The sequence below is a fragment of the Trichosurus vulpecula genome, chromosome 2 (assembly GCF_011100635.1).
Source record: "Trichosurus vulpecula isolate mTriVul1 chromosome 2, mTriVul1.pri, whole genome shotgun sequence".
In the NCBI taxonomy this organism is placed as follows: domain Eukaryota; kingdom Metazoa; phylum Chordata; class Mammalia; order Diprotodontia; family Phalangeridae; genus Trichosurus; species Trichosurus vulpecula.
In genome coordinates, this window is record NC_050574.1 from 7,802,947 (window position 1) to 7,818,457 (window position 15,511).

The 15,511-nt window shown below is 41.1% G+C and overlaps 1 protein-coding gene across 1 annotated transcript; it reads left to right on the forward strand.

Moving 5' to 3' along the window:
• The first annotated feature begins 9 nt into the window (after nucleotides 1–9).
• On the forward strand, nucleotides 10–1,673 carry LOC118836181 (gastrula zinc finger protein XlCGF49.1-like). Its single transcript, XM_036743542.1, has one exon. It carries the CDS (start codon nucleotides 10–12, stop codon nucleotides 811–813), a length of 804 nt encoding a protein of 267 aa, XP_036599437.1. The 3' UTR covers nucleotides 814–1,673.
• The last annotated feature ends 13,838 nt before the right edge of the window (nucleotides 1,674–15,511 follow it).

Genomic DNA, 15,511 nt, shown 5'->3' on the forward strand with positions numbered 1-15,511 from the left:
GAGTGGGAGATGGCTGTGAGCTGTAATTCAAAAATCAGTAAACATCAGAAAAATGATATTGGAGAAATGGTTTGTGTAAGTAATAAAGATGGAAAGGCCTTGAGTCAGAACTCTAACTTCATTACTCATCAGCAAATTCCCAACAGAAAGGAATCTGATGAGTATAACAAGTGGGAAGCTCAGAGAATCCAAACTGGAGAGAAACTTAATGAGTGTCATCTGTGTGGAAAAGCTTTCAGAAGGAGCTCCAATTGTCGTAAACATCAGAGAATCCATACTGGAGAAAAACCTTACAAATGTAATCAGTGTGGAAAAGCCTTCACACAGAGATACAGTCTTACTGCACATCAGAGAATCCACAGTGGAGAGAGACCTTATGTATGTAATCAGTGTGGAAAGGCTTTCAGACTTAGCGGCTGTCTTGCTGCACATCAGAAAACCCACACTGGAGAGAAACCTTATGTGTGTAATCAGTGTGGAAAGGTTTTCACACACAGGTGCAATCTTACTAAACATCAGAGAATCCATACTGGAGAGAAGCCTTATGAATGTAATCAGTGTGGAAAGGCTTTCACTCAGTACTCCACTCTTGCTGCACATCAGAAAATCCACACTAGGGAGAAGCCTTATGGATGTAATCAGTGTGGAAAGGCTTTCACACACAGGGCTGATCTTACTACACATCAGAGAGTCCACACTGGAGAGAAACCCTATGAATGTAACGAATGTGGAAAGGCTTTCGGACATAGCTCCCATTTATCTAGACATCAGAAACTCCATGGCCAAGAGAAGTCTTATGGATATAATCAATGACGAAAGGCTTTCACACAGAACTCCAATCTTGCTAAACATCAGAAACTCCATGGTTGAGAGAAGCCTTATGGATATAATCAATATGGAAAGGCTTTCAAACTCACTTCCATCCTTGCTTTACATCAGATAATTCACACTGGGGAGAAACTCTAGGAACTTCATTCCTCATATGTGGGAGCAGGATATAGTTACTGTGTTCATGTGTCAATACCCCTTAGCAGTATTAGTTCAAATGCATCAAGTATTCATTAACTTTTCCTTGCTTTCAATATTCAACAACTTTCAGTGCCAAAATTCAGAGCATGCACATGTGTTCTCAAGTATATCCAAATAAGTTTTGGATAGGTTTTAAAATTCCAGACTTGGTCTGCTCTGTGGGTGGGCTTGATGAAGGGGGGTACATTTGGTGGGCTTCAAAGGAGAGCTTGCCAATAGCAATTAAAAATCTTCAATTCACTGAATAAGCAGAAGGGAACAACAAGCACAGGAAATGATGGAGAGGAAAACTAGTGGAATATTGGATAAGGAGGACAATCAGCACAAACAGTACATTCTGGAGTCTTACATGAATACAGTGAGCACTCGTGTACACCCAGTGAATACCTGGTTCAAAAATGTAACTTTCCTATGTGCTAATTATTAAAATAATATAATTTGATTATTTTCTAAATGATGGCAGGTTATTCTTATCACTCATTATTTAAAGTTTAACCCATAAGTTTCCTTACTTTGGTTAGCAGAGGTCCTAGTGCCTTAGATTGCAGCCTTACAGAGTCACTGAACACGGTCAGCAGGGCTGGGGAAATCTGTTCACAGGTTAAGTCAGAAGTCCAAAGGAACCTCACAGACAAAAGATTTCTTCAGAGGATTTTGCTATGCTTTTCTGCCAACAGTCACTTACTGTATCTTTAGTTTCTGCATTAAAACAAAATATGCTCCATTATTTTTGAAATGTTTTGTCTCATTCTGTAATAGATACATTTAAGGTCTGACAGTATCCAGATGAAAGATAACCTGCAGTAACAGCTTTTTTTTTCAGTTACAAGAGAAGAGAAAAACAGTTCACTAGAATGCATTTTTGGTTATAATTCTTTACAACTGCACTGTTATGTAAATAAGTTCATTGTGAAGGTGAATATAGAACCTACATTGGATTACATGCCATCTTGGGGGAGGAGGGAGGAGAGGGAAGGAGAGAAATTTCAGAACCAAAAACCTATGGAACTGAATGTCGTAAACTAAAAATAAAAATAAAAGGTGTTACAGGGGAAATTGGTCATCCTATCTCCTTTGACATTTTAGTAATCATATATGATGGCATCAAAAACCCAGTATTTAGTGTGGAGTAAGTACAGTCAGTTAAAGAAATAGTGATACTTCATTTCTACAGGATTTACCACAGGCCTGGCTTTTCTCCTAAAGCATTTCAGAGAGCTGTGAGGGCTTCCACCCAGCTTGCACTTGCCTCCCCTTGCCTGTAGGTAGGTGACATACCACCTCCTCCTCTCTCTCTCAAGGGTTTAAATTTGCCTCTTGTTTGTCCTTTGTTCTAGAAGAGGACCATGGTATCAGGGAGGTGATGCTATGACATTAAAGTCTATTGCATTCAGGTGAGGCAGGGCTGTGCCAAATCAGCAGCCTCACTTTCTCCTCCTGAGTCATCTGGCTCCAGCGGCGAGATGTAGATCAGGAGAACTGAAGATAGCCCAGGATGCTTTGGGGACTTTCGCCATTTCAGGCTAAGGTCTTTTGCAAGTCTCTGTTTGACTGAGGCAATGTGCATTCAGTGATTCAAAGCTTAATAAGAATTGAGGCAGAGAATGACCTCTTTACCTAGCAAAAATTCAAAACAAAACAAATAGGGTTCTGGGTGGGAAAGACCCTCAGGATTTATGGTCAAGACAGAAACAATTGCTATTTACATTTTTTAAGTGGGTATTAATATGACAGAAGAAAACTTCATCAACCCAGATGGGGATTGAAGACATGGGAGACTCCTGGGTATGCTTTAAATGCCAGTAACTTTTTAAGTTCAGTCCTGCTATTAAAAATAGATTATTGTATTGTACTTGGGCCTTCAGATCCGTTTTATCAGGATCCATAATGAAAACCCTACATATAATAGTTTAGCCTTTTAAAACTACTGCTACATTTATTTTCCTGATTATTACTATTTCAATTTTATAGCTGAAGAAATAGTTCTCCATACTTCCAACTAGCTTTAGTTGCAAATCTAGTCACCCTGGAGGATGATTACTTCCCTCATTGTTGATAAATGCTCCAGAATGTGTAAAGCTGGCTTTGCAAGGGATGGTGCCCTTCAGGTTGTCTTCCCTTCCATTATTGGGCATCTCAGAGCGCAGGGTGTGATGGCGGGTATGGGCAAGAAAGACAGCTCTATGAGGAATGAGGCCCGGAGCAAGAGTGATATTGTGACCCTGAAGTAGCCCACTGAACATGGAATTTTGAATCCATACTTCTTTCTCTGGATGTGGACAGTGTTTTCCATCATGAGTCTTTGGATTTGTCTTGGATCTTTACATTGCTGAGAACAGCTAAGTCTAACAAAGCAGGTTATTGCGTGGTGTTGCATTACTGTGTACAATGTTCTGCTGGTTCTGCTCACTTCATGGAGCATCAGTTTATGCAAGTCCTTCCAGGTTTTTCTGAAATCTGCCTGCTCATCATTCCTTATGAAACAATAGTATTCCATTACATTCATATACCACAACTTCTCCATTCCTCAATCCATGAGCATCCCCTCAAAACTCAAGGCAGTCCCCACCCTCCTGGGCCTTATCTTGCAATGGGAAGTGGTGGGCAGGGAGGAGCTCAGTGGTTGAAAAAATCACTGAGCTTGAGTGTGGGGTACTGCAGTAAGGGTGGGTTTTGGTCTTGCTTCCTTAGGTGATTTGGAGGGAGAATAAATTTGGGGATGAAAATGAAGCCAAAAAAATGCTTCATTTACATACACATGGACCTGTAGGTACACCACGGTGTGCTACGATACACAATACATACACATATATATACACACACATATATGTATGATGTGGTTTGGGGTTGCTGGGAACTCTGAAATGTCAGTGTATAAGGCGAGTCTGCCTGGAAAGAATTCAAGCACTTCTTTCAATCTAAGTGGCAACCTTTATTATAATGCCAAAAGAAGAGGGCTGGGTTCCCAGTGAATCTGCCCCTAAATGGGGATTAAAGATTGATACTTACAGACAGAAAAGCAACAGTAAAAAAGATTGGATGGGATTAAGGATGGTAAATAGCCTGTGGTGGCCCACGTGTAACAGGGGTTTGGGGTGGGTAAGAGAGCCACAGTGAAAGGCCTACTGATTATCTACAAGGGCTGGCCTGGGGCACAACATCAGGGACTTGAGTGGGAAAATTCAGGGTCCAGGTCCCATCACCCTGCCATTCCCCCCTGGAGCAAATGGCACCCAAAACCTTTTGGCTTAAGTGTCTCGGCTTCTGAAACTGCTTACTACTGGCAAGAGCCATAGAGCTGTCATGGCTTATTTCAACAATCTGGCTAGCAGCTGTTGTAGGGGTAAAAGACCAACACAAGCCCAACAACAAGCATGCTACCAGCAGGCTGCAAAAGCCCAGGTTCTTTTGATCTGCTTTACTAAGGAAAGCAACATTAAGGGGTGCAAAAGGTGACTCTATTTCAGCATACAAATACCATTCTCTTAGTTCAGGGGGAAAAGCCAGCACCCTGAACTTCAGAGCAAATACAAACAAATTACAAACATTGACAGACAGATCCAATACAATTCATAGTTACCAACATCTAGGTTCAGCCCAGGAGCTCATAACAAGGGCTGGCCCAGAGTCACTCACATCACCATGGCTGTGGGAAGAGCTCCAAAAAATAGAAAGCCAACCCCTGGTTTTATATCTTTTTCAGGGTCAAGGGTGAGTCACACATGGGACTCACCCAAGTGACCTGAAATCTTCACAAATAGGCAACTTAAGCCTACATGGTCTAAAAGCCTCTGATGTCCCAAACATGCCACTCAAACCCATGTAAACTAGGCCCTCCCTTAGTTAGCCCCACCTGGGGCCCCACCTTGGTTACCAATTCACACCTACATAGGTTTAGCACCTAATTGGGGTTTGGGCCTGGGGCTTAGCACCTAGTAAGACTCAAAGACACTTAATTAATCATTTTAAAACAGTAAGAAAGTCCCAACTTAATTGATATTTCAGTGTTTTGAGGGGATCCCAGGAAGGAGGTTCACTGGGACCAAGCACAGGCTGAATCCAGGGGGAAAATGGGAGGGGGGTACATGGTCCAGTCCCCACTGTTTGCTACCAACTGTAGGTGAATGGCCTGTGGTCTGGAAGACATTAATCTGACAGGCAGGTCTGACAAGCTTGTTCAATAAGTAAAGCCCAAATATAGGGAGAAGTAAAAGTAGTATCAGAATGAGGGAAAACAAAGAAAGCAAGAGCCCATAGGGATCATTCTCATTTGACAGACAGGATTACCTTATGTTGTTACTTCCCCAAACTTCCACTCTGCTTCCAGTTCCATTAGATGGATCAAATGCTATTAGGAAGTAACAACCATTTTGCAGGTAGAGGTTTTCCACCCTTGGCCAGAGACTGACTCCAATTCTAACAAAAGACTTGAGAGGATACTTAAGTAATGGCTAGGTCAAATATCCATTTTTCTATAGGTTACCTCCTTCTAACAAAATTGATTGCACTGAAATTCTCTTTACCAAACCACACTGGAGATGTTTCTGATCTAATTTCAGTAATTAATAGCAATACCCAGTTACTAAGTTGTTTAGGATATAGAATGGAATATAATTTTAGGCTGAATAGCTCAGATCTCAAACACATTTTATTATCCCCGCCTTAGACTATGGGATAAAAATTCACAGGAACATGCCAACAGGCAGATGAGCACCCCAAGTATTAATTTACCTAGCTGTTTGGGTTTGGAATGTACACATTCAAGTCAAAACAGCAGTGTCTTACATAATTCCTTTGTGCTCACATATTTTACTGACCATTCACTCTGATTATAGAAGTTTGCTATAAAAAGATAAAGCAGGGACAAGTATTGCAAGTATGCCAACAATGCCATATCGTTCCCACCTCTTAGCCAGACTCAGGAATAGCCATGTGGGTAACATTCCTTTTCAAAGTAACATGACTGGGAAACTGAGCCAGGAGGATTCCATCTTAGACTACATCTAAAATTGCCCTCTCAGCTTTTCAGATTCACACCTCCTCCTGTATCACATTCTCTCTGTGTCACATTCTCTGAGGCTGAAAAGAAGAGGGGAGAACTTTCCAAGGATGGAGGGAGCAGAATTTGGGGATAGTTTTCTGTTTCTCGGAGGGTGGAGAAGGGGCAGAAAGGCCAGAGAGTGCAGCATGTGCTTGGAAGAGGGAATAAAAAAGAAGAGACAGGTCTGTAGCACACATATATTCAATCTCAAGGGCTTCATTTTCCAACTTGTGGAATTGGGGGTGTGGGGAATGATGGGAGGAGTTTTGTTTCCATAGGATTAAAAGTACTCCCAGCTTTAGCAGAATGTAAGTCAGCTGTTATCTAGCAGAGCCAGGCTTCTGATCAGTGAAGAGTTAGAAGCTTGTACTCATAATTAATGAGCTCTTGGGGGGGGGGGCAGGGCATGACACAGGCAGTTAAGGGGGTTGCATCTGGCCAATGAAGAGCCAGGTGGGAGATTTTAATTGGGAGCCAATAAAAGGGCTGGCATTTGTCTGAGTCCTTGTGCTCATCTATCCTCTGTTCAGGAGCCATACCTGTTTATTCAGAAAGAATACTGTAAAATATAATGAAAACCTACCTGACTTTCAAACAAGTATTGTTTATTCCTAGACTAAATATGTTTCTAAGAATTTGGGGGCTTGTCCAAGATTTCTAGCATTGGAAGAAGGAAAATTCACTATAAAGAAAGTGAGGCACCCCCACTGATTTCCAGTGGGCCTGAATATCCACAGGTTTCAATTTCCCTTCTTCAGACTGCTAACTTCCAGAGACTATTTTGTTTAATCCTTGGGAACCCAGGAATGTGAGTAAAGACATGGACTGAGAGTGAAACTGATGGGCCGGAGAAGTCAGGTACCTGAGGAACAGCAGAAAAATTCAGGATCTAAGTACTACTTTCTCATGTCTCAGATTATAGGATGATAAATCAGGTTTGCCTAAAATTGGAGAAGACCTCATGGAAGGAAATGGTTCTGAGGAGGAGAATAGAATTTCTCCAAGGATTTTATCTGGAAAAGCCCATTGGCATAATTTGCTGACTAACTGGGATAACAGTGGGTTAAGATTTGGAATAAAGGTTTGGAAATTTTTGGGTGGTAAAAATGCACTCCCTCTCTCCATTCTAACTCTGAAAACTTTCAAATGTGGAGAGAGAAGAAGGAAAGTGGGAAACATCCCTTCAGATCAGGGAGAGGCAGATTAATTTGCATTTAAACCATTCCCTGCCTCACATAAATGAAGTTAGTGTGGAAGGACACAGCTGAGATGTGATTTGGAGTTGTGAAGCATGAAATGTGTTACTCTTAATTTAATGCTTGGGATAGGTCTGAATTCGAATTCTAAATTGTTCAGGAAGGGGGAAAAAAGAACAAAGTAAACCATGCACAGCAGAGAACAAATGACAACTTACAAGGAAGCAAGGTAAAGATGGACAGCTCAGGACACAATGTGTAGTCTTTATTATAAAGGGTTTCTTTGAAATGAAATGTATTTCTGTGTATTCTGAATCCTCTCTTAGGCTATGCTGTGTACATGGCAATGCTTTTTTTTATTTTATATTTAAGTTATAGTATTCATATTTATAATTATTTCTTTTTCCTTTCCTATGTGTTCGTTTTAGTGTTTGGGTTTTTTAAAAAAGCTAAAGTAAAGAATATCAAGGGAATTAATGAAAAAAAAATACAAAGACCTTCCTAGTCTAGCCATACCAGATCTAAAACTATATTAGAAAACAGCAATTATCAGGACTATTTGGTACTGGCTAAGAAATACAGTGATGGATCAGTGGACTAGATTTGGTTCACAAGACACAGTATTAAATTATTACAGTAATCTAATAATATATTTGATAAACCCCAAAACTCTACTTTCTGAGAGAAGAATTACCTATTTCACAAAAACTGCTGGGAACTCTGGAAAATAGTGTGTCAGAAACTAAGGCTAGACCAACATTTCACACCTGATACCCAGATAACGTCAAAATGGCTCTATGATTTTGATATAAAGAGTGATACCATAAGCAAATTAGGAGAGCAAGGAATAGTTTGCTTGTCAGATTGGTGGAGAAGGGGAGAATTTATGTCCAAACAAGATATAGAGAACATTATGAAATGCAAAATGGATAATTCTGATTGTATTAAATTTAAAAGTTTTTGCACAAACAAAAGGAATACAACCAAGATTAGGAGGAAAGCAAAAAGATGGGAAACAGTTTTTATGTTAATATTTTTGATAAAGGACTCATTTCTGAAATGAGTCAAAATCTTAAGAACACAAGTCATTCCCCAGTTGATAAATGGTCAAAGGATATGAATAGGCAGATTTCAGATGAAGAAATTAAAACTATAATCATATCAGAAAATGCTCTACATTGATTAGAGATTGATTAGAGAAATGCAAATTAGTACAACTCTGAGGTACCACCTCATACCTATAAGATTGGCTAATATGACAGAAAAAGAAAATAATAAATATTGAAGATGATGTGGAAAAATTGAGACACTAATGCATTGTTGGTGGAGTTGTGAACTGATTCAATCATTCTGGAGAGCAATTTGGAACTATGCCCAAAGGGTAGTCAAACTGTGCATACTCTTTGATCTAGCAACATCTCTCCAAGCTCTGTGTCCTACAGAGATCATTAAAAAGTGGAAAAGTCCCAACCCCAAAAAATATTTATTGCAGCTCTATTTGTTGTGGCAAAGAATTGGAAACTGAGTGAATGCCCATCAATTAAGGAATGGCCAAACAAGTTGCAGTATATGAATGTTGTGGAATACTACTGTGCTATAAGAAATGATGAGCAGGCAGCTTTTAGAAAAACATGGAAAGATTAACATGGCCTGATTCTGAGTGAACTGAATAGAACCAGAGGAACATTGTCTGTAATAATAGCAACAGTGCTTGATGATCAGCTATGATTGATTTAGCTCTTCAAAGCAATACAATGATCTAAGACAATCCCAGAAGACTCCTGATAGAAAATGCTATCCACAACCAGAGAAAGAACCAAAGGAGTCTGAATGCAGATCGAAGTAGATCAAGGCTTTCACTTTCTTTTTTATGGCTTTTCCCTTTTTTTCTATTCTTTCACAACATGACTAATATAGAAATGTTTACACAATTGCACATGTATCACCTATATCAGATTGTTTTCTCTCTTGCAGGGGCAGCGTAGAATGGGAGAAGGCAGAAAAAATTTGGAACTCAAAATCTTATAAAAAGTGAACATTAAAAGTTTTTTTTTTTACCTGTAATTGCAAAAAATCAATCAACATGACTTAGGTCACTTAATCCTGATGCCTTTTCAACTGTGGTTGCTATCACCTCACCTACTGACAGAGGAAATGCCTGTTCCATCAGATCACTCCTCCAACCATATGGGACCACTCCCAACCTTGGGCTGTCTGGGCAGAAGAATCTGGCTCCACCCAAGCCCAGGCAGCTTCCAATGCAGTCTCATTATCAGGAATGTTCTTCTGAGGAGCTCTGAACTATTCAACCTAAAATTACATTCCTTTCTATATCCTAAACAACTTAGTAATTAGATATTGCTATTAATTGCTGGAATTAAACCAAAAACATCTGTAGTTTGATTTGGGGAAGAGAACTTAAGTGCAATTAATTTTCTTTTATCATCCCAGGTCTTTTGTTATAATTGGAGTCAGTCTCTGGCCAGGGGTGGAAAACTTCTCCCTTCAAAATTTGTTACTTCCCAGTAGCATCTGATCCTCCTAAAGGAATTGGAATCAAAGTGGAAGCCTGGGGAAGTAACAGGATCAGATAACATTGTGAGTCAAATATGAATGATTCTAATGGAGCTCTTGTTTTGTTTCTGTTTTGCCCCATTCTGGCATCACTTTTAATTCTCCCTGTATTTGAGCTCTACATATTATACTAGCTTGTCAGACTTGCTAGTCAGATTTGTGTCTTCCAGACTACAAGCTCGTAACAGTAAGCCAATAATAACAATGTAGATGATCATTGTCAAAATGCCTATTTGGTTCTGTATCACAAAGTGTATGAGACTCTCCACATAGAAGGTAGAGGAAGTAAACTATTTATTCAGACACCAGAGAACCACGTCCCACAAGCCATTTACCCAATCTATCAGAGCAGTAAGCATTCAATATATAATATCACAACGTGGAGCCTTGCCATCCCAAAACCTCTCTGACTTCCTGCTGGGGTCTTCCCAAAAACAAACTCACAGTACAGCTAAGTCATTCTGTTCAGATCTAACTATCAAGACAGTCCTTAGCAGCAATAACTGCTCTCTCTCCATTTCCTCTGACATAACTTCCTTTTCCTGTCAGGAAGCTCTTCCCACCACACGTGATTTAGGCTTCATGTGATGTAAGCAGGTCACATGGCCTATTAATGAGTGGGAAAGATTTTCAAATCTAAATTGCTGCTACATTTGGCCCCAAGATCTTTCTTATCCATTACATAGGGTAATGGAAATTTGGGATAACTGGTGTCAACAGAACTTTACACAACAATATAACAGGGATAACACAAGAAAAGCATGTAAAACAATATCACCATTCTCCCCTCGAATGAATGGGGCTCAAAATCTTGGGGTAATGGTGAAGGTCTCGACCTCCAAAGCTTCTTCCTGCTGAAATTGGATGTAGAGCTGTCCATGCCCCAAGAGGTAAAGAGTCCTATTCGAGAGATCAGTTCTTTAGCAAGCTGGCATCTGGAACTCAGTTGACGCCAGGTCCAGGGATGACACATCACGGTCGTGGACGGGTCCAGGGGTGACTTCTGAACACATCAGAGGATGACATCTGGCTTAAATGATTAGCTTCTGCAGGAAACAAATCTCACAAATTTAGCAGACAAAAATCCAAAAAGAAACAAAGAGACTATCATAGCCTCATTCAAGATAGAATACATGAGTCAAGGATACAGTTTCATAATTATTTTCTCTTGGGTAAAACACTGTTACAGTATTGTCTTTCCCATGTGCTATAATTTCTGCAGCCTTTGGAACATCATCCAGCTTCCATTTTATCCATACTTGTAACCAGAATGGCCTTTGTTTTCTTTGAATGACTCAGCTTACCTCATTGAGCTTCCCTGGACACTGGGGCTTGCTCTTCCGGGGCAGGAAGCCCAGCGACCATGCCAGGAATCAGAGAACTTCCTGTGTGATGAGTCATGGGTCTGGCTGAGGGGAGGTGTGTTAACCTGGTCTACGCTAGGGGGAGGGGCCAAGTCAAGAACCAATCGGCCCTGGTCATTCAGGCGGTGCTTGATAATGTCAAAAACTCTATAAGAGGGGAGGGGACAGCTTGAAGACCCCTTTTCCTTTTCCAGTTGGAGCCAGAGACGCCTACAGCCGAAGCTGAGCTGCCGGTAGCAGAGCTGACCCACGTGGAGCAAGGAGTGCTGAGCCAGGACTGGAGGCCAGTGGGTAATCTTCTTACCGTAGAGGGGAAACATGTATACGATTTTGCTTTATACTATCTTGCTTCTCTGTGGCCTCCTGGTTACCCCTGTGAGGTGGACTTATTGGGCCTGGAAGCTTTTGATGAAAATATCAAAATGGGGATGCTGGTTTGTGGGCTTGTTACTGTGGAGTGTAAATACATGCTTTAGTTCTCCTGCCTTCTGCCTAGAGAATTCCTTATATCCTGCGGTTCCGAACCTTTCAGGCACATGAGATTGTCTTTGAAATCATAAATTCTGCCTTCCTGATATAATACTTTAGCTCCCAATTTAATTCTATCAGTAGAGCCAAACCCTTCCTTTCTTCTGATAGTTATTTCAGAAGGAGGGTCAGTTTTCACAAGAGGTACTGTTCATAAGGAATAATAATCAATTGAACTATTCTTATCATTTTTACACAACTGTGCAGGCTCTTCACCTAAATTCTGGAGTGTCACAATAATTTCTCCTTGATAACTAGAATCTATCACTCCAGCCAATGCATGTACTCCCTGAGCTGCTAATTCTGGTTTAGGTAATATCCATGCAAAGTGATTCTTAGGGATTCTTATACATATCCCAGTAGAGATTTTTGTTATCTCTTTTCTATTCAACCAAAAGTCCTCTAAACAATGTAAATCATATCCTGCCGAACCAGGTATTCCTGGATACAGTGTTGTTCTGCCACCTGAGATTCCCCATCTTGCTGTGGTATATTTGCACTGTGGCACAGTGCAATACTCAATATTTTGGATCTTATATGTTTGCTGTCGTCTAATTTGCAGATTTGGGGTCATCATTCTGGCTAGAGGTATACTACCTCCTAATGGTCTCTTATTCAAATTATGTAAAGTAATAAATTATCCTTCCAATATTGATATGAATTATTAGAACTTATCTTTCTTAACTGTTTTTTTCAACAATCCATTCATTCTTCCTATAAATCCAGATGCTTGTGGATAATATGGAATATGATACACCCACTCTATATTGTTCAATACACAATATCTCTTCATCTCATTACCTTTGGAATGTGATCCACTGTCACTTTGAATCTGCATTGGGGTTACATAATATAGACCTATAATATCTATGGTTTTCCTGGTGTTTTTCTGGGTTGCTTTCTTATAAGGACAAGCCACTGGCATATCTGAATAGGTGCCAACACAAGTACATATAAATTTGCATCCTTTATCTTGGGGTAGTGGTCTGATACAATCTATCTGCCAAATCTGTGCTGGAACTTTTCCCCTTGCTATTTCTCCAGTTACTAGCCTGGGAACAGTTCATTCCTTTTCCAATTGACATACATGATATTCCTCTGTTACTTGCTTTAACAATGAATAAGAAATACTAATACCTCGATCTTGTGCTCACTGGGGTGTGGCCTAGACCCCTAAGTGGCTGGCTGTTTGGTGATCCCATTTTGCTACTAGTGGATCATCACTTGGTGTCAGAGTAGGGACAATATGATCCATTTTTCCAGTATGTAGTCAGATTAATATGGGGTCTGTAATCCATCTGTGTGTTTCTTTAATCTGAGCTGGGGCTCGGTGTATTCCCTAGTCTCCTTGAAGGTGTGACTCACTTGGATACAAGGGTTTGAGATCTGTAGGATTTGGATGGCAATTCTTATTTCTCTATTCCATTTGCTATTAAGCCCCTTATCTCAGTACATTTTGTATAGCTCATTAGTTGGAATACCATCTATTCTTCTAAAATATACCCCTGCTTTCAATAGAGCAGTAAACATTTCTTTCCTTGTCACTCTATTATAACTTTGAATCTGCTGGATATTTAGCCTTCTCTCTCGAGGAAATTTATCTTTTCCCCAGTCTCCTAAGTCACTTAACTGTGAAATCTTATCCAACACCTCTGAAAGAGGGTTCCCTACTTCTGCAATTAGCAGAGTCAAAATTACGTGTTTATAAGTGGCGGTGCCATCTTAACTACCAAATTCCTATGAAAGACTCCCAAGGGAGTTTCATAATAGACTTTGGCAGTCCCCAACATAATAGTAGTCCTCATTGTCTCCTTCTTTAACTTTCTCATATAGTCCCTAATTGAATACCGGGGTCTATCTGCAGTAGGCCACATAGTATCAGCAGGATATCCTCTCTTACAACTGGCCTCAGTCAAAGCTAACAGATTGGTTGTTTGGTTACCTGCTTGCAAATGATGAAAAAAAGAATTCTGACTGATACTTATCAATCTCATACAATCCACAGAACCTGCAGACACTACTGTGGCCCCTTCATCGCTTATTCCCACCATCCAAGATATTAATGATTCTCTCATTCTCTGGGCGAACCTACTCAAGATATCTGTGATTTCCTGCCATGTAAAATTTTCCAAAAGCTCCCTGATCACAGTATTACGATCCTGGGTTTCTTGCCCCCTTCACTGTATGTGGTGCACTGCTGACTGAGAGTGTAGCAATGTGTTATTCTCTATGTGAGAAGCACCATGCAACAAACTATCATCTCGTGCCTCAGGTTCTGATGTCATATCCTCCTGTCTAGATTCTCTCCCCCTGTTACCATGGTAACCAGACTGGCTGCTAGACTCCACCTGGGCTGAACTGAGGTGCACTCTTGACCTCCTTGGTTTCCTCTGCCTTCTAGCTGAATTTACGGCAAAATTAGTAGACTCTGGAACAATCTGTTGTTCTGCCACCTGAGATTCCCCATCTTGCTGTGGTATATTTGAATTAGCAGACATTTCAGTAACTGTCTGAGTTCCCTCTCATAATAGTATATCCCTTCTTTCATATATAATATGATAGGCAGCCTCATCTAGAAATTGCTGTTAGCATTTCCTTTCCTGGCTCAACAGTAACTTCTCTGAGACATTGCTCCAAATCTCTAGGTCCTCCCTGTTGTGCTGAAAAAACGCGAGCAAGACCCGGATATAAATTTAGATGTGGATTTATTGAAGCATGCGACTGTTTGGAGTAATTACTCAAATGGAACAGCCCTGAGCAAAGGGAGAAAAAGAGTATTTGAAGGGAAAGAACACAATTAGATTTCCATGGAGATGGGGACACAAACAATGGGACAAGCTGAGGCAGGATCATTTCTGTGGAGATGGGGACACAAACAGTGGGGTCTGTGGAGATGGGAGTACATGCAGTAGAGTGAGCTGGGGCAAGATAGAGAAACTGAAAAGGGGGGGTAGGGAATAACATTTCCCACTTTCTTTTCAAAGTGCGTCCATTCTTTGACACATTCTCAGGGGATCTGTCACAAGAATCAGGGGGACTGGGATTTGCAAATCTGTAATGGAGATCCCTAATCAATAGTAGTTTAACAGAGTTTATGCGGGACTTGACAAATTGCAGAAAACGATTAGTGAGGCAGGGGCCCACAATCAGAGCTATAATGAAGAGGAGGAGGGGGCCAGCCAGGGGCGTCACCAGGGTAGTGAGCCAAGGGGATCTACGGAACAGGGACTGGTGCCAGTTCTCAGAGTTTTCCAGCTCCCTTTGTCTATTGGCAATATTTTGGCGTACCAACCTCAGGCTTTCCCGCACCACCCCAGAGTTGTTAGCATAGAAACAACAAGCCTCTCCCAGGGCCACACATAGGCCACAGTGCTTGAGAAAAAGAAGGTCAAGGCCTCTGCGGTTCTGGAGGGCCACCTCCACCAACGAGTCCACTTGTTTTTCTAGGACTGAGATGGACTCCTCTATGTGGGAGAGGTCAGTGTTTACCTGTGCACTTAAGGCCTTATAGTTGAGATCCGCTTTGACTAGGGCTCCGTCGCAGTGGCAGCGAAGCCCACTAGCCCCAGGCCCACTAAGATGGGGATGAGGAGTGGTATTGCTTGCCTTTGACAGTAACTTGGTTGCCCTTTGGGGGAAAAATAGCACCAGCCTTCCTCACCCAGGAGGAGGGAAACCCGGGGAATTATGGCCACCAAGAGGCACAGGGGGGCCCTCTGGGTGTTGTTGGTGTCTGAAGAACACAGTAGCAGAGACACACTGGGTAAGGCCGTCGTGAC